At 41.8% G+C, this 14,948-nt stretch overlaps 1 protein-coding gene across 6 annotated transcripts in view; it reads left to right on the forward strand.

Annotated features, from left to right (window-relative positions):
* Window positions 1–14,948, forward strand: part of FANCB (FA complementation group B) — a 52,187-nt gene that overhangs the window by 11,859 nt on the left and 25,380 nt on the right. For 3 of the 6 annotated variants that reach the window (XM_075175863.1, XM_075175860.1, XM_075175870.1), the window contains exons 7-9: window positions 448–902; window positions 1,747–1,984; window positions 4,010–4,323. In XM_075175863.1, the coding sequence (XP_075031964.1) occupies window positions 448–902; window positions 1,747–1,984; window positions 4,010–4,323 (1,007 nt within the window). Of the gene's footprint in view, window positions 1–447; window positions 903–1,746; window positions 1,985–4,009; window positions 7,673–10,009; window positions 10,313–14,948 lie in introns of those variants that run through there. The other 3 variants (XM_075175875.1, XM_075175851.1, XM_075175844.1) reach the window with 3 other exon arrangements.

Below are 14,948 nucleotides of genomic sequence, written 5' to 3' on the forward strand. Positions count from 1 at the left end.
GTTTGAATTATCTATAAAACAATATAGAACATCAGAAGAGCTTTCAGTCCTCAAAGAGGGCAGAATTGATACTTTCTGTAATTTTTTATTAAAAGAAAGTGTTTAAAAATAAACTATAAATGTCATAGAGTATCTGCATGGATTGTGTGGAATTTTCAACATTTTCTGGGTGAATTAGACATCCAAATTCTTTCAGTTGAAATGAGGCATCTAACTCCTAGAAGCTCTTAGAAAATTCAGTCCACGTTTTGAAAATCTTTATACTAAGCTTAGATGAAATAGTCATTTGAAGGACTTACACTCTTTGCACAGTCTATGAGTTAACCTGGAATGATACTGGAGTTTGTGGTAGTCTTAAATGTCTGTATATATCTGCAAAGTTCTGATTATTTGTCAGAAGGCAAAATACAAACTGGGAGTGCGGTCATCTTATATGGATTTTCACAGGTCAATGAGTGATGTCAGTTTATCTTTAGTGATGGATCAAGGCTTCTCTTCGATTTCTCCGATTATCAAGTGTCGAAATAAAATCATTAAGCTGAACAAAGCCGCCTCAGCATTGGCTGTCTCCTCGTGTCAAATTGAACCTCCTCCAAAAAAGATGAAATTGGACTTGCATAGGAAAAATGATCTGAAAAAAGAGTTTCCTAACAGATGTTCAAGGGTTCAGCTGGATGGAGCAAAGACAGTCATTGCTGTTACCAGCCTTTCACCATTATTGGCATTTCATCGTGTATGTTGCATAGTTCTTCTACATGCGAAGAAACAAAAACATCGGAACAATAGTTTACAGGAGAGCAAAAAGATTACTGTACTCTGTGGGAAAATTTTGTTAAGTCTGGAAGATATTTCAAATGGAAAACATTCAGTAAAGATGCTAAGGGATAATAGTTACTGTACAGGTAAATAGATTGATATAATTTGGATTCATAAATATATGGTTGATTCTTCTGTTTACTCTAGGTGTTGCCAAGCTAAGTTTTCAAAGTGTAATCACATCTGTCTCTTTGAACACGAATTGCATAGACCTGTTGGGAATTAAAAGCTGGGTGAAATACAAGATGGAACATTTTTCAAAATGGAAAAAACGTTAAGTGAGTTGCTGTAAGGTTTTGCACTAGCATTGGTGCTGAAGTATATCTGGAAAGGTTAAATTTGAAGATAAGTCTAAGTAAAGAATGCTGAAGCCTGCGTTTTTTCTGTAAATAAGATACTTACTGTTGATTAGATACATAGATTTTTTTTCTGACATAGTATTACCTCTTAAATAATACCAAAGTAATTGAAGCTTTTCCTCATCTGCACGTCTAGTAAGGTAATTTATTTTCCTTTCTTTTAATATTCCTGATTGAATTGATTTTGAACTGGGCTTCTGTTCATGTGGCGAAATACCCTTTTGATCGTTTGCAATGAATTTTAATTTCTTTCTTCTTTTAATGCTGTATTATTGGCTAAAGCCAACATGTCATCTTACTATCACGGGAGGCTATTAATAGTCTTCTTTTGGCAAGGTAACGTTTATCTTTAGAGCTCTCATGATATAGGTGGGGCTCTGTTAATCAGCTAACTTGACAGAAGTAGGTATAAGAATTTAGGTGAGAAGAAAATTCCCAAAGAATGCCTGAATGCAGGTGCAAACTCTTCACGTAAAACTGGGAGTGTGAACCAAAAATCTAAGCACATTTAATGCATGCAACATGATCAAAATATTTAGGTCAAATACCTTCTTACTGTATTTTCTTGCAGGTTCCATGGAAGATATACTTGCTGTCCTTGCAGTATCTGTCAGATTCTCCTTTCAGATTGTGTCTTCTGACTGCACATTGACTCCAGTAAAATTATGGTTACTGGGAGAAATGGAGTGCACACCATTTAAGGAATGCCATGACAACATATTCTGTCATAAAGCAGGAAATGTGTATGGTACAGTTTTTAACTGGACCCTGAAAAATCCTTTTGAAGGAGTTCTAACATTATTTTGCAGGTAAAATTGCTCAAAAAGTGTAGAGTATATTCACCTTGCATACACAATTTTTTATCTTTACACTATTTCTTGCTGGTACCGTAAACAACAGCCAAATTCATTACCAATAGGCTTCCAATATGATGATATGATAACCATCAGCAACAAAGGAATTATTTTCAAATCAGAACTATGGCAGAACCTGAACTGCATTGTTTAATTTTGTCTAGGCTAGAACACTGAATTACAAATAAGTCTAGTCTCCATTAATATCTGCTTGCTACTATTTCTTTTGTTCATTTCACTAGGTCATAATTTTATATTCATTTTTCTTATATTATTCTTAGTTTATATATAATTTTTCTTCAATGTGTTGATTTAGAAAAAAATTCCTTAAGGGGATGTTAAAAACAAACAAACAAAAAAAAAAACCCAAACAAACAACAACAAATCCCAACTTATACTGAATTTAAATTTATTGCTATTGCTATTTATTTTATTGCTATTGTCATTTTGTAGTTTAGTACTGCAACGTACATTTAGTCTAATTTTGTACATGTTTCTGATATATTTATCTCCTATTTACCATGATTTTGAAAAGGAAATAATCTGAAAAGTCTCAGTGATTTACTTTTCTTATGTAGATTCTTGGACAAATGTCTATAAAATTTCCTAAACCAGGCTAAACAAGTTAGTAATACTGCCATAATTTACAATTTAGCTGGATAAGGCTCACAACATAAAAAGTAGTTCTCAAGTATTGAGGAATGTTGCCTGTCCTGAAGAGTTCAAGCTAAAAAATAAAAGAAAGAAAAGGTATATCTCTTAAGAGTCTCTAATTTATAGCGAGGTTCAATCTTTTACTCAAATTAGGAGTTGATTTCCTTCTCTTATGTAAGAGGAAAGGCTGAAATGTTTAAGAAATCAGTCGGTAAATTTTAAGCCTCAGGACTTCTGGTTCCTTTTGAAAAGTTGGTTAGTTGATACTGTTCACTTTTGAGCCAATTTTGCATTAATAGTTAGTGAGCTGCACATTTATGGTGTAACTATGATTGTATTTTCTGTATCTCTTGTTCCCATCTTTGGATTGATCTTTTATCCAGCTAGGATATTTCTGTGATAGGTGGGAGCTACAGACTATTCTTTTCCACAGCCTTTCAGAACTAAAATAAACTATATCTGTTTTAAGTAGTGGAATGTTGAGATAACTAAATTGAAATAGAAGTACTTTAAGGAAAAATGCCTTTCTGATCTGTGTGAAAAAACTAGCTACTTAACGATGCTTGTGGGGGCTTTTGGGTTGTTTTTTTGTTTGGTTGGTTTTGGTGGGTTGCTCTTTTTTTTCTGAGATAATTTTTTTTTTTTTTCCTTCATCAAAAGACATCTTCCGAGGAGTTTGTCTGGGCAAACATGGGAAATAAGACTTTGGACAAACTCTACATTCCTCTTAGAATGAGGAATGTGTCACTGTGTCATATATGCTACACTGGTATCCAAGAGAGTAGGTTCCCTGATGATTACCAGCACTATTTTATCTTGGTTTCTTAATAATTTTGAATGTCTGATTTTTAAGTGCAACTTTCCCTCTCCAGTGACCATTTAAAAAAGACAAGCTGTGGGCCATCTAATAGCCATGCTGTATATACCTGTTGATAGGGACAGTCTATGAATATAAGTGACTTTTTTCTGCCCCTGAATGTAGACCAGACAACACATTTCCTTTGTGCTATTACATGTGGCCTTCACATACCATGAATTGCTTCTTAAAGAAACAAGTGATGCACATGTAACCCTAATCATGGACATATATTTTAGCATAGAATATTTATGTAGCTGAAGTTTGCTTAGTTCTTTTGACATACAGAGGCTAGTGTGCACGCTATTAGAAAGCCCTTGCTTATTCTTGTATGTAGAGTACACATAATACTTAAGACCATATTCAGCATAAGTTTTTCCCTGTTTGATTTAAAGTAGCTTTGTTTAATTTTCCACTACGGAATTTTGAAGATACAAGGTAGCTTTAATAATAATAATCTTATTTTACAGAAATCTGACTGTCTTGTTCCAGTGCCTGCATAGCCTTACTAGAATTCTCCCACCAAGCTGTGATGTAAAACTCCTGAGATCTGGAAGCAAAGGTGTACTTACTGAACAGTTAGCACTGGCTTTGGAAAAAGAAATGCTCACCTCAAGGAGTTCATTCTTCTCAAAAGAGAGTAAAGCTGAAAACAGTTTAACATGGGGGAAGAAGCCTGGCAAGAAAATCAGTGATGCTGCTGTGGCTTCTTTACTGGACAGTGAAGAAGGAGTTCAGCAATTCAGAAAGAAGCTTCAGAATGAACGGGAAGAGAGTGTGCTAAGTATGAATCGAACAATGAATGGTGCTCTTTACCGGGAAATTGTTTTGAAAATAGCAGAAGCTCAGCTCAGTTCAGATATGATAGTGTGGAGACTGAGCAAGTCCTAGAAACTAAATTTATTTTGAATTAAGTTTTATTAAAATTATACTATTAACTAATATTTATATTTTCATGGGTACTTATATTACTTTTTATTCTATAGCTCAGTTATTTCTACAGATAAATACTGGTATTTTGGTTGATGACTTGTAGCTGGTTTGGCAAGAATTTAATATCAAAGATAGCTGAGTCATTATTTTGTTACAGATTTCAAAAATATTATTTTTAAGGTATTTTCTAATAAGTCCTATTCCAAAATCATAATTCTTAACTATAAATGGACTATGTTAGAAAAAATTAACAAGCATGTAGTTTTTAAAATAGTCCTATTAAACTTGAAAGATGACTGTTTACACAGGTAAAACTTTTTTTAGAAATCTTAAAGACAGCTATAGAAAGGATCTAAGTTAAGCAACCAAGTTTAATTCATAATTTGAGTGTGCGGTTTGACAAATTCAAAGAAGAGACAGCTTATCTTCGTGATATATCAAGCCTTTTAAATAACTTTTAATGATATCACTTGAGGAAGAAAACTCTGATTGTACCTTGCAGCCCTATCTTCTAGAGTCCACCCTCAGATCTGAGAGATTTTTGAGTTTTAATTGGAGCTGGAGAATCAGATCAGGCCTCTTACAAAATTTCAAGAACTTATGAAGATTCCCTCTGTAATAAAACGCGTTCAGGTTTGAGAGGTCCATTCCTACCAAAAATCTAGTGATAGGGCTAATCTCATTGGTAAATCCTGGAGGATACTGTCCTTCCTTGGACGTTAACCTTGCTTCAATGTCAGAAGATTTGTTTACTCGTTCCCTGACTCCTAAATGATTGTCTGCTGATACTAACTGCTCAGTGGTTTTGGCCTATCTCAAGTATTTTAAATAATGGGCAACTCTTTGCCTATTATTCCTCCTTTCTCTGGTTTGAACAAGATATCATCTAGGCATCCAGGAAGATAACTGCCTGTGATCTTGCTGAGGTAGTTATTTTTTAATCATTTTTTTCCACCATTTTTCAGCTTTGTGATGGGCAGAAAGCTTAGAAAATCCCAAATCACAGTAATTTGCTTCCTTTTATCTCTGCTTTATGTAAGCAAAACATTCCTAGTGTTTGTCACCATTTTCCTAAAGTTGTCAAAATTTTCCTTTTCAGTTTTCCTGTAAACAAAGTTTTAACAGTTAACATCTGCAGCATGCACTCTGGCAATAAAAGTTTGGCAGGAAGAATGGAGAATATTTATTGACTCAAAGGAACATTGACATTTCAGAATAATTCTACATCTTTTTTTTCATCAGAAAGTTCAACTTCTGTATGTATGTCCTCCAGAAGTATTAGAGTGGTGATGGTTTTCAGTCCGAGGCGTCTTCTCATATTGGCAACAGGAGTAAACCAATGCACATATAAATGCAAAACACTAGCTAGAAAAACAGTAAATGAGAAAACACTGTGCTTTAGAAGTTCAACCCAGTTTAGTGACGTAGCCTCACTTTTGAGATACTCAAAGTATTAAATGTCTCCTTTTTTGGCTATATAGAAGGGAATTTTTGCATTAAGATGTCAAGAATGCCTTAAGAAATTGTCACAGGTATTTGAAACTCAGTATTTACTGGATGAGAAAGAATGGTGAAAAAAAAAACAACTTTCTTTGTTAAGCCACAGTTCTGTTCAGCCCATAGTCAAAGCTCAAGAGTTCATTGTCAGGGCTTGGCAGTTGTCCAAGTTGTCGTTGGAATTTCAGAAGAAAGTTCCTGATTATAAACACTTAAATGAAGCGAAAAATCTAAAAGTGCAATCCTGTAGCTTGCAGCTAAGGGCAAGACCTTGGTAAACCAGCTGAGCAGAAACTTTGAGAACAACAAAGCTACTATTCAGCTCAGGGCACTTGAAGGAATTTATGCAAAGCGATGTAAACAGTCCAGCAGCTGATTTTTATTAGCACTACTGTAGCAGCCTGGTGTCATGTTGTAACTAACCATCATATGTCTGTCTGTCTTTAAAGAGAAACTTCCACTTGTATTTGCATCCCTTTATTGAACTAGTAGAGTGGGACAAATGAAGAGAAGCTGCTAAGGACAGAAGTTGCCAGTTTCTAATTCCATGGAGTTGTTACTTAAGCAAACAGGGAAATCACGGAAGTGTAGAAGTGAAATTATTAGAGTACAATAATAATGCACACAACAACATGTTCCTATTAAAGAGTCTTTCCAGAGGCATGAATGCTTGGTTTGCGTATCATCAGATGAGATAATTAACAGCTTTCCTAACAGCTCTAAGATTCCTGGGAGTAGTTCTCCAACAGACTGATAATGCATAATGACATGGCACAACTTTCAGTCGTAGTGATGCAATTGTTAGGTATATTACATATGCATAGGAGATACTTTTGTGCGCCTGTTGTGGTTTAACCTGGCAGGCAGCTAAACACCACACAGCTGCTACAGTGGGATGGGGGAGAGAATCGAAAAAAAAGTAAAATTTGTGGGTTGAGATGAAGACAGTTTAATAGGACAGAAAAGGAAGGGAAAATAATAATAATGATAAAAGAATATACAAAGCAAGTTATGCACGATGCAATTGCTCACCACCCACTGACCGATGCCCAGCCAGTCCCTGCCCCCCAGCCAACTCCCCCAGTTTATATACTGAGCATGATGTCATATAGTATGGAATATCCCTTTGGCCAGTTTGGGGCAGCGCTCCTGGCTGTGCCCCCTCCCACTTCTTGTGCACCTGCCAGAGCATGGGAAGCTGAAAAGTCCTTGAGTAGGACTTTCAGGACACTACTTAGCAACAACTAAAACATCAGTGTGTTATCAACATTCTTCTCATCCTAAATCCAAAACACAGCACTATGCCAGCTATTAGGAAGAAAATTAACCCTGCCCCAACCGAAACCAGCACAGTATCCACCCCTTATTCTATACCATCTATGTCGTGCCCAGGTCTCACGCTTTCCAATACATTCCAAATAATCACCACCACTTTTCCTGTCCTTTGATATATACACATAGATATCATTCCCTTAGTCTAGAGGCCATCCCTATAAAACGTCCGTTGAGTTCATTTAGCCCATGACTTTGGGCTCCATCTGTCATACCTTCAGGGCAGAAGAGATGGTGTGTGGTGTTGGATTGTTGCATGCTGAAGCCGGTTCTGGTTCCACCACTGCTGCACTTGCCCGGTTCTATCATTGCTTCACTTTACTCGGTTTCATCAAAGTTCATTCTTCATTAATTTGGGTGATTCTTACTGTGATACCATTGATATGGCATATAGTAACCATAGTAGTGATGACATACAGTATTACATAGCAATTAACATCATTCAGTTCATTAGCTATTCTCACCCAAAATCAAATCCCCTTGAGGTACACGTCGGAATTCCCCATCCTCCCGCGTCACCCACCAAGTGCACCCAGGTCCTTGAGAAAAAGCAATCCCATGCATAGGTTTTCCTTTGCCTGAGGGAGGAATAACCCAGATGATCTTCCCCAGCATAATTTTTACGCGCACTTCAGGGACTTTATCCCTCTCCACAGTACGTAAGGGTTTTGATTGGGCAGGGCCAGCTTGATTGACAGATCATCTAGGGTTGACTAATCAGGTGGCTTTTGCTAAATATGTATCCCAATGCTTGAATGTCCCACCACCCATTGCTCTCAGCGTAGTATTTAAGAGTCCATTTATCATTCAATTTTCCCGGAGGCTGGTGCGTGGTAGGGGATGTAATAGACCCACTCAATGCCATGCTCTTTGGCCCAGGTGTCTATGAGGGTGTTTCGGAAATGAGTCCCGTTGGCTGACTCAATCCTTTCTGGGGTGCCATGTTGCCATAGGACTTGTTTTTCAAGGCCCAGGAGAGTGTTCCAGGCAGTGGCATGGGGCATGGGATATGTTCCCAACCATCCGGTGGTTGCTTTCACCATGGTGAGCACATGGCGCTTGCCTTGGCAAGTTTGTGGGAGTGTGATATAATCAATCTGCCAGGCCTCCCCATAGTCCTCCATACCAAAGAGGCTTTACTTGCTTGGCTTGCTTGATTGCAGTGCATGTTTCACATTCATGGACAACCTCTGCAATAGCGTCCATGGTCAAGTCCACCCCTCGATCACGAGCCCATCTGTATGTTGCATCTCTTCCTTGATGCCCCAAGGCGTCATGGGCCCAACGAACCATAAATAATTCACCCTTATGTTGCCAGTCCAGATCCACCTGAACCACTTCAGTCTTAGCAGCCTGATGCACCTGCTGATTGTTTTGATTCTTCAGTGGCCCGACTCTTGGGCACGTGAGCATCTACGTGACGTACTTTTACAGTCAGGTTCTCTACTTGGGCAGCAATATCTTGCCACAATGCGGCAGCCCAGATGGGTTTACCTCTGCGCTGCCAGTTGTTCTGCTTCCACTGCTGCAACCACCCCCACAGGGCATTTGCCACCATCCATGAGTCAGTATAGAGATAAAGTACTGGCCATTTTTCTCGTTCAGCAATGTCCAAGGCCAGTGTCCATCCAATGTCCTGGATGGCTTTCACCTCTGCAAACTGACTCGATTCACCTTCCCCTTCAGCAGTTTCTGTGATTTCTTGTATAGGACTCCATACAGCAGCCTTCCACCTCCGATGCTTTCCCACAAGGTGACAGGACCCATCAGTGAACAGGGCATATTGCTTCTCGCTTTCTGGTAGTTTATTATACGGTGGGGCCTCTTCAGCATGCGTCACCTCTTCCTCTGGGGATATTCCAAAATCTTTGCCTTCTGGCCAGTCCATGATCACTTCCAAGATTAGTGGATGACTGGGTTTTCCAAATTGAGTGATGTGGATCAGTAAATTGTGTGATCAGCGTGACCCACTTACTCCATGTAGCACCCGTTGCTAAAGGGAGGGGGACCCTCCCCTCGAACATCCAGCCCAGCACCGACAGTCGGGGTGCCAGGAGGAGCTGTGCTTCAGTACCAACCGCTTCCGAAGCAGCTCGAACCCCTTCATATGCTGCCAATATCTCCTTCTCAGTTGGAGTGTAGCGGGCCTCGGATCCTCTGTATCCCCGACTCCAGAACCCTAAGGGTCGACCTCGAGTCTCCCCTGGTGCTTTCTGCCAGAGGCTCCAGGTAGGGCCATTCTCCCCGGCTGCGGTGTAGAGCACATTCTTTACATCTTGTCCTGCCCGGACTGGCCCCAGGGCTACTGCCTGAACTATCTCCTGTTTAATTTGCTCAAAGGCTTGTCGCTGCTCAGGGCCCCATTTGAAATTGTTCTTCTTCCTGGTCACTTGATAGAGAGGGCTTACAATCAGGCTGTAATTTGGAATATGCATTCTCCAAAAGCCCACAACACCTAAGGCGGCTGGTGTTTCCTTTTTGCTAGTTGGTGTAGACATGGCTGTTATTTTGTTGATCACATCCATTGGGATCTGACGACATCCATCTTGGCATTTTATTCCTAAAAACTGGATCTCCTGTGCAGGTCCCTTGTCCTTACTTTGTTTTATTGCAAAGCCGGCCTTTAGAAGGATTTGGACTATTCTCTCCCCTTTCTCAAAAACTTCTGCTGTGTTGCCCCACACGATGATGTCATCAATGTACTGCAGGTGTTCTGGAGCCTCACCCTGTTCCAGTGCGGTGTGGATCAGTCCATGGCAAATGGTAGGGCTGTGTTTCCACCCCTGGGGCAGTCGGTTCCAGGTGTACTGGACGCCCCTCCAAGTGAAAGCAAACTGTGGCCTGCACTCTGCTGCCAAAGGGATGGAGAAGAACGCATTAGCGATATCAGTTGTGGTGTACCACTTGGCTGCCTTTGACTCCAGTTTGTATTGATCTCATTAGGTCGTGCAGAGTAGAAATTAGAAAGGCAAAAGCCCAGTTAGAACTCAACCTGGCCACTGTCATGAGAGACAACAGAAAATGCTTTTACGAGTATATTAATGACAAAAGGAGAGCCAAGGAGAATCTCCATCCTCTATTGGATGCGGGGGGGGACATTGCCACCGAGGACGAGGATAAGGCTGAGGTACTCAGTGCCTTCTTTGCCTAAGTCTTTAACAGTCAGAGCAGTTATCCTTAGGGTACTCAGCCCCCTGAGCTGGAAGACAGGGACGGCGAGCAGGATAAACCCCCCATAATCCAAGAGGAAGAAGTTAACGACCTGCTACGCCACCTGGACATTCACAAGTCGATGGGGCTAGAGGGGATCCACCCGAGGGTACTGAGGGAGCTGGTGGAGGAGCTTGCCGAGCTGCTCTCCATCATTTACCAGCAGTCCCGGTTAACTGGGGAGGTCCTGGACGACTGGAGGCTTGCCAATGTGACGCCCATCTACACGAAGGGCCAGAAGGAGGATCCGGGGAACTACAGGTTGGTCAGCCTGACCTCGGTGCCGGGGAAGATCATGGAGCGGTTTGTTTTGAAGGTGCTCACAAGCCATGTGTGGGACAACCAGGGCATCAGGCCCAGCCAGCACGGGTTCATGGAAGGCAGGTCCTGCTTGACCAACCTGATCTCCTTCTATGACCAGGTGACCTGCCTAGTGGATGAGGGAAAGGCTGTGGACGTGGTCTACCTGGACTTCAGTAAAGCCTTTGACACTGTCTCCCACAGCATTCTCCTAGAGAAGCTGGTGGCTCACAGCCTAGACAGGTGCACTCTTCGCTGGGTAAAAAACTGGCTGGACGGCCGAGCCCAGAGAGTTGTGGTGAACGGAGTTAAATCCAGTCGGCGGCCGGTCACGAGCGGTGTTCCCCAGGGCTCAGTACTGGGGCCGGTCCTGTTCAATATCTTTATCAATGATCTGGATGAGGGGATCGAGTGCTCCCTCAGTAAGTTTGCAGATGACACCAAGCTGGGCAGGAGTGTTGATCTGCTGGAGGGTAGGAAGGCTCTTCAGAGGGACCTGGACAGGCTGGATCGATGGGCTGAGGCCAACTGTATGAGGTTCAACAAGGCCAGGTGCCAGGTCCTGCACTTGGGTCACAACAACCCCATGCAACGCTACAGGCTTGGGGAAGAGTGGCTGGAAAGCTGCCCGGAGGAAAAGGACCTGGGGGTGCTGGTTGACAGCCGGCTGAACATGAGCCGGTAGTGTGCCCAGGTGGCCAAGAAGGCCAATGGCATCCTGGCTTGTATCAGAAATAGTGTGGCCAGCAGGAGTAGGGAGGTGATCGTGCCCCTGTACTCGGCACTGGTGAGGTCACGCCTCGAATCCTGTGTTCAGTTTTGGGCCCCTCACCACAAGAAGGACATGGAGGTGCTGGAGCGTGTCCAGAGAAGGGCAACGAAGCTGGTGAAGGGCCTGGAGCACAAGTCTTATGAGGAGCGGCTGAGGGAACTGGGACTGTTTAGTCTGGAGAAGAGGAGGCTGAGGGGAGACCTCATCGCGCTCTACAACTACCTGAAAGGAGGTTGTAGCGAGGTGGGTGTTGGTCTCTTCTGCCAAGTAACAAGCGATAGGACAAGAGGAAATGGCCTCAAGTTGTGCGAAGGGAGGTTTAGACTGGACGTTAGGAGAAATTTCTTTACTGAAAGAGTGGTCAGGCCTTGGACCAGGCTGCCCAGGGAAGTGGTTGAGTCCCCATCCCTGGAAGTATTTAAAAGACGTGGATGAGGCGCTTAGGGACATGGTGTTAGTGGACATGGTGTGTTGGGTTGACGGTTGGACTCGATGATCTTAGAGGTCTTTCCCAACCTTAATAATTCTATGATTCTATGATTCTATCCTGGACTGCATCAAAAGAAGCGTGATGACCTGTAAAGGTCCCTTCTAACCCAAACTATTCTATGATTCTATGATTCTATATCTTCTCTCTTGAGCAGAGGGACACTTACTCCTAATGGCTGACATACTGGTCCGTGGGGAATACGACATATCCTCTTTGAATTGCTGGAACTCCAGGGACAGTTTCTCAAGTTGGGAGAGATACAGATCACAACTAACAGAAGACTTTTTGTTACTAAAGCTGTCACTATTAGTAGATAACTTCACACAACACATTCACTTACTCGCACACTCCTAATTACTCTGTAGGAGCAACAACTGGGAGGCCAATCCCAACCCCTGGGACCTCCGTCTCCTACATAGGCAGTTTAGAAAGTCCCCTGAAGAACCCTTTGCTTCATCAGGTGTGTATATGTAATCCTGAAGGTTTTTTGTCTGCGTTTAGCAGCCACTACTTGCTTGTACTTGATCCAAGTTAATACAACCCATGTTTGATACTAATATGGGTAGTGGCTTTGTACATAGTCAGCAGGCTTTTGGTGTTCTGAATTTATCAGTTCTGGTGGATTTAACCGGACAACTGGTCTCCAGAGCTTACCAGTTCCTGGGAAACATTCACATGCTGCTTCTCAGCATATAATCTTCTTTTCCTCAGCCTGCTGCTTGCTGGTAACCATTCCTCTATCCAGAGCTGTAGAACCCCTTCACAGAAACTCGCACGGCAGGGGCCTTTATCACATATAAATTTTTGACAAGGTAGTAAAATTATGCCAAGAGCCAACTTGTCTTGACCCCAAAGGGTCAAGAAAACATAGTTTTGATTTCTGAAAACCAGCAGATGTCAATGGTTTCTGGCAGGTATCTATAGGAATGGTTCCAGTCCTCTGGCCAGGGCAGTGATCAGCGTATAGATGTGTACCTTGCAATGGCTGTATTACCACCCATTTCAAAAGACTGGGATGCAAAAGGGAAGCCTGGCATAGGAAGCATGAGCTGTCATGCCTAAATGCACTCTTATGTCTGTCTTAGCACTTTAAAAGTCAGCATGATTTAAGGCCCTAAGAAGAGGGATTGTGTGTCAAAGAATCCTGTTTTTCCAGCCAAGTTGGTATAATAAATAAATTTACTTATTATAGTGATTTTTCTCTGTCGTTCTCAGGCAGGAGAAACCCGTCTGCTCTAGAGTAGTCTCTGTTGGATAGCAGTATTTCCTTTTTACGTTTGTGTGTGTGTGTGTGTGTGTGTGTGTATTTTAGATCAACCAACAGGCTGCCAGGTTGTTCGTGGCAGTGAGAGTTAAGGCTTCTCTCCCAGCTACTAATTTCTGTTTTCCCACAGCTTTTGGCAATTTGGGAACTGTGACAGTCTTATGACTGCTTTCTTCTGAATCATGCTGACTCTGCTAAGACAACATAATAATGCTAGCATGTTTATCCATGACTGAGTTATTCATTAGAGACTATTAACAAAGGTGATAGGGTCAGCAAAAGGAGTATCCAAATAGTGGTAGTTTTCTTCTCCTCCCTTCTCTACTTCCCTGGGAGAGATGAAGTTTTAAACAAGTGGAAGATAAGTGTCGATGCAAGGATTTAAAATCTTGAATAGATGTAAAGGCATGGGTTTGAGCATTTTGTTGTTGGTGGTTTTAGTTTCTTTTGGTTTTTGGTTGGTTTCTTTTTCAGTATTCTCTTCTCTGCACTCTAGGCATGCCACTGGGTAGGAAAAAGGTGATCATCTTGATCAGTACGTAGTAGGATTTTCTAGCCAAGAGAAAAGTTGTACCAAATCCTCCCAGGGGAAAGGCAAAAGAGTAGGAGGTTTAGTGCTGCTGTTTAGTCATATTAATTATTGCTTTAAGGAGGTGATACTGCTTTGGTCTTTTCTGTGACCTCAGGTTTCTGGTATGTGACAACCTTACCCCTTGAATGTGTTGAGAAATTCATAATTCATAGGTGCAAGACAGCAGCTGCATGTTTATAAATCACTTGGTTAAAGCAAAGACTGCCAAAGTGTCAGGTTTGTATCAGTCCAGTTCCTGCCTGAAGTCCTACATTCACAAAACCCTGTTGCTTAACCGTGGTATTTAGGTCAGATCCGCAGGTTGGTAAAGCAGTCTCAGGTTAACTAATCCTCCTCCTTATTGTCTAAACGGAGAAGTGCCGAATCATTTGCCCGGCTGCGATCCTCACCTGCGCAGAGAGGTATAAAGGTAAGTGCTTTGTAACGAGTCCTTCAAAACAGCGTGTGCTGCCTCTGTACCGGCCCCCTTTCCCCTCCCTAGAGCCCCAGTTACGGTTTTGAACCGAACATGTGATGTCTTCTTTCATAATCCTGCCTTTGAAATGTTCTCGAGCGTGACGGGAAAAGCAGAAGTTGCCAAAAACTTCTAAAATTCATGGTTGGTGGGAGTCTGCTGTTTCTGTAGATTCTGTACTACCCCCTCTGCTCAGGCTCTACCGACGGTGTATTTTGAGAGCCTTCACGCTTTCTCTCCCCCTCTCGCCCCTGTGATCAAAGGCTGAAGACCAAAAAGACAATCACTTCTAAAATGAAAAAAATAACTTTATCATGTAGGAAAGAGGTATATTTTCTTTTCCGAGGGATATAACTCTGCTAAATCAGATAATCTGCAGATAAAAGTCAGGTCCCGATGCAAAGTGCAGTTTTCAAGTGCCTGGGGCATTCGAGCAATAATTGTGTAACATAGAAAAAACATTCCTGTCCACACCCCTGACACGCACATACACACACCCCGCCCCCCAGCTGAGTACTTTATGACCGTTTATGATAATAAGCTGTTGGATTTTTTTTTTTTTAAG

This window comes from Calonectris borealis, chromosome 1 (assembly GCF_964195595.1).
Source record: "Calonectris borealis chromosome 1, bCalBor7.hap1.2, whole genome shotgun sequence".
NCBI lineage: Eukaryota > Metazoa > Chordata > Aves > Procellariiformes > Procellariidae > Calonectris > Calonectris borealis.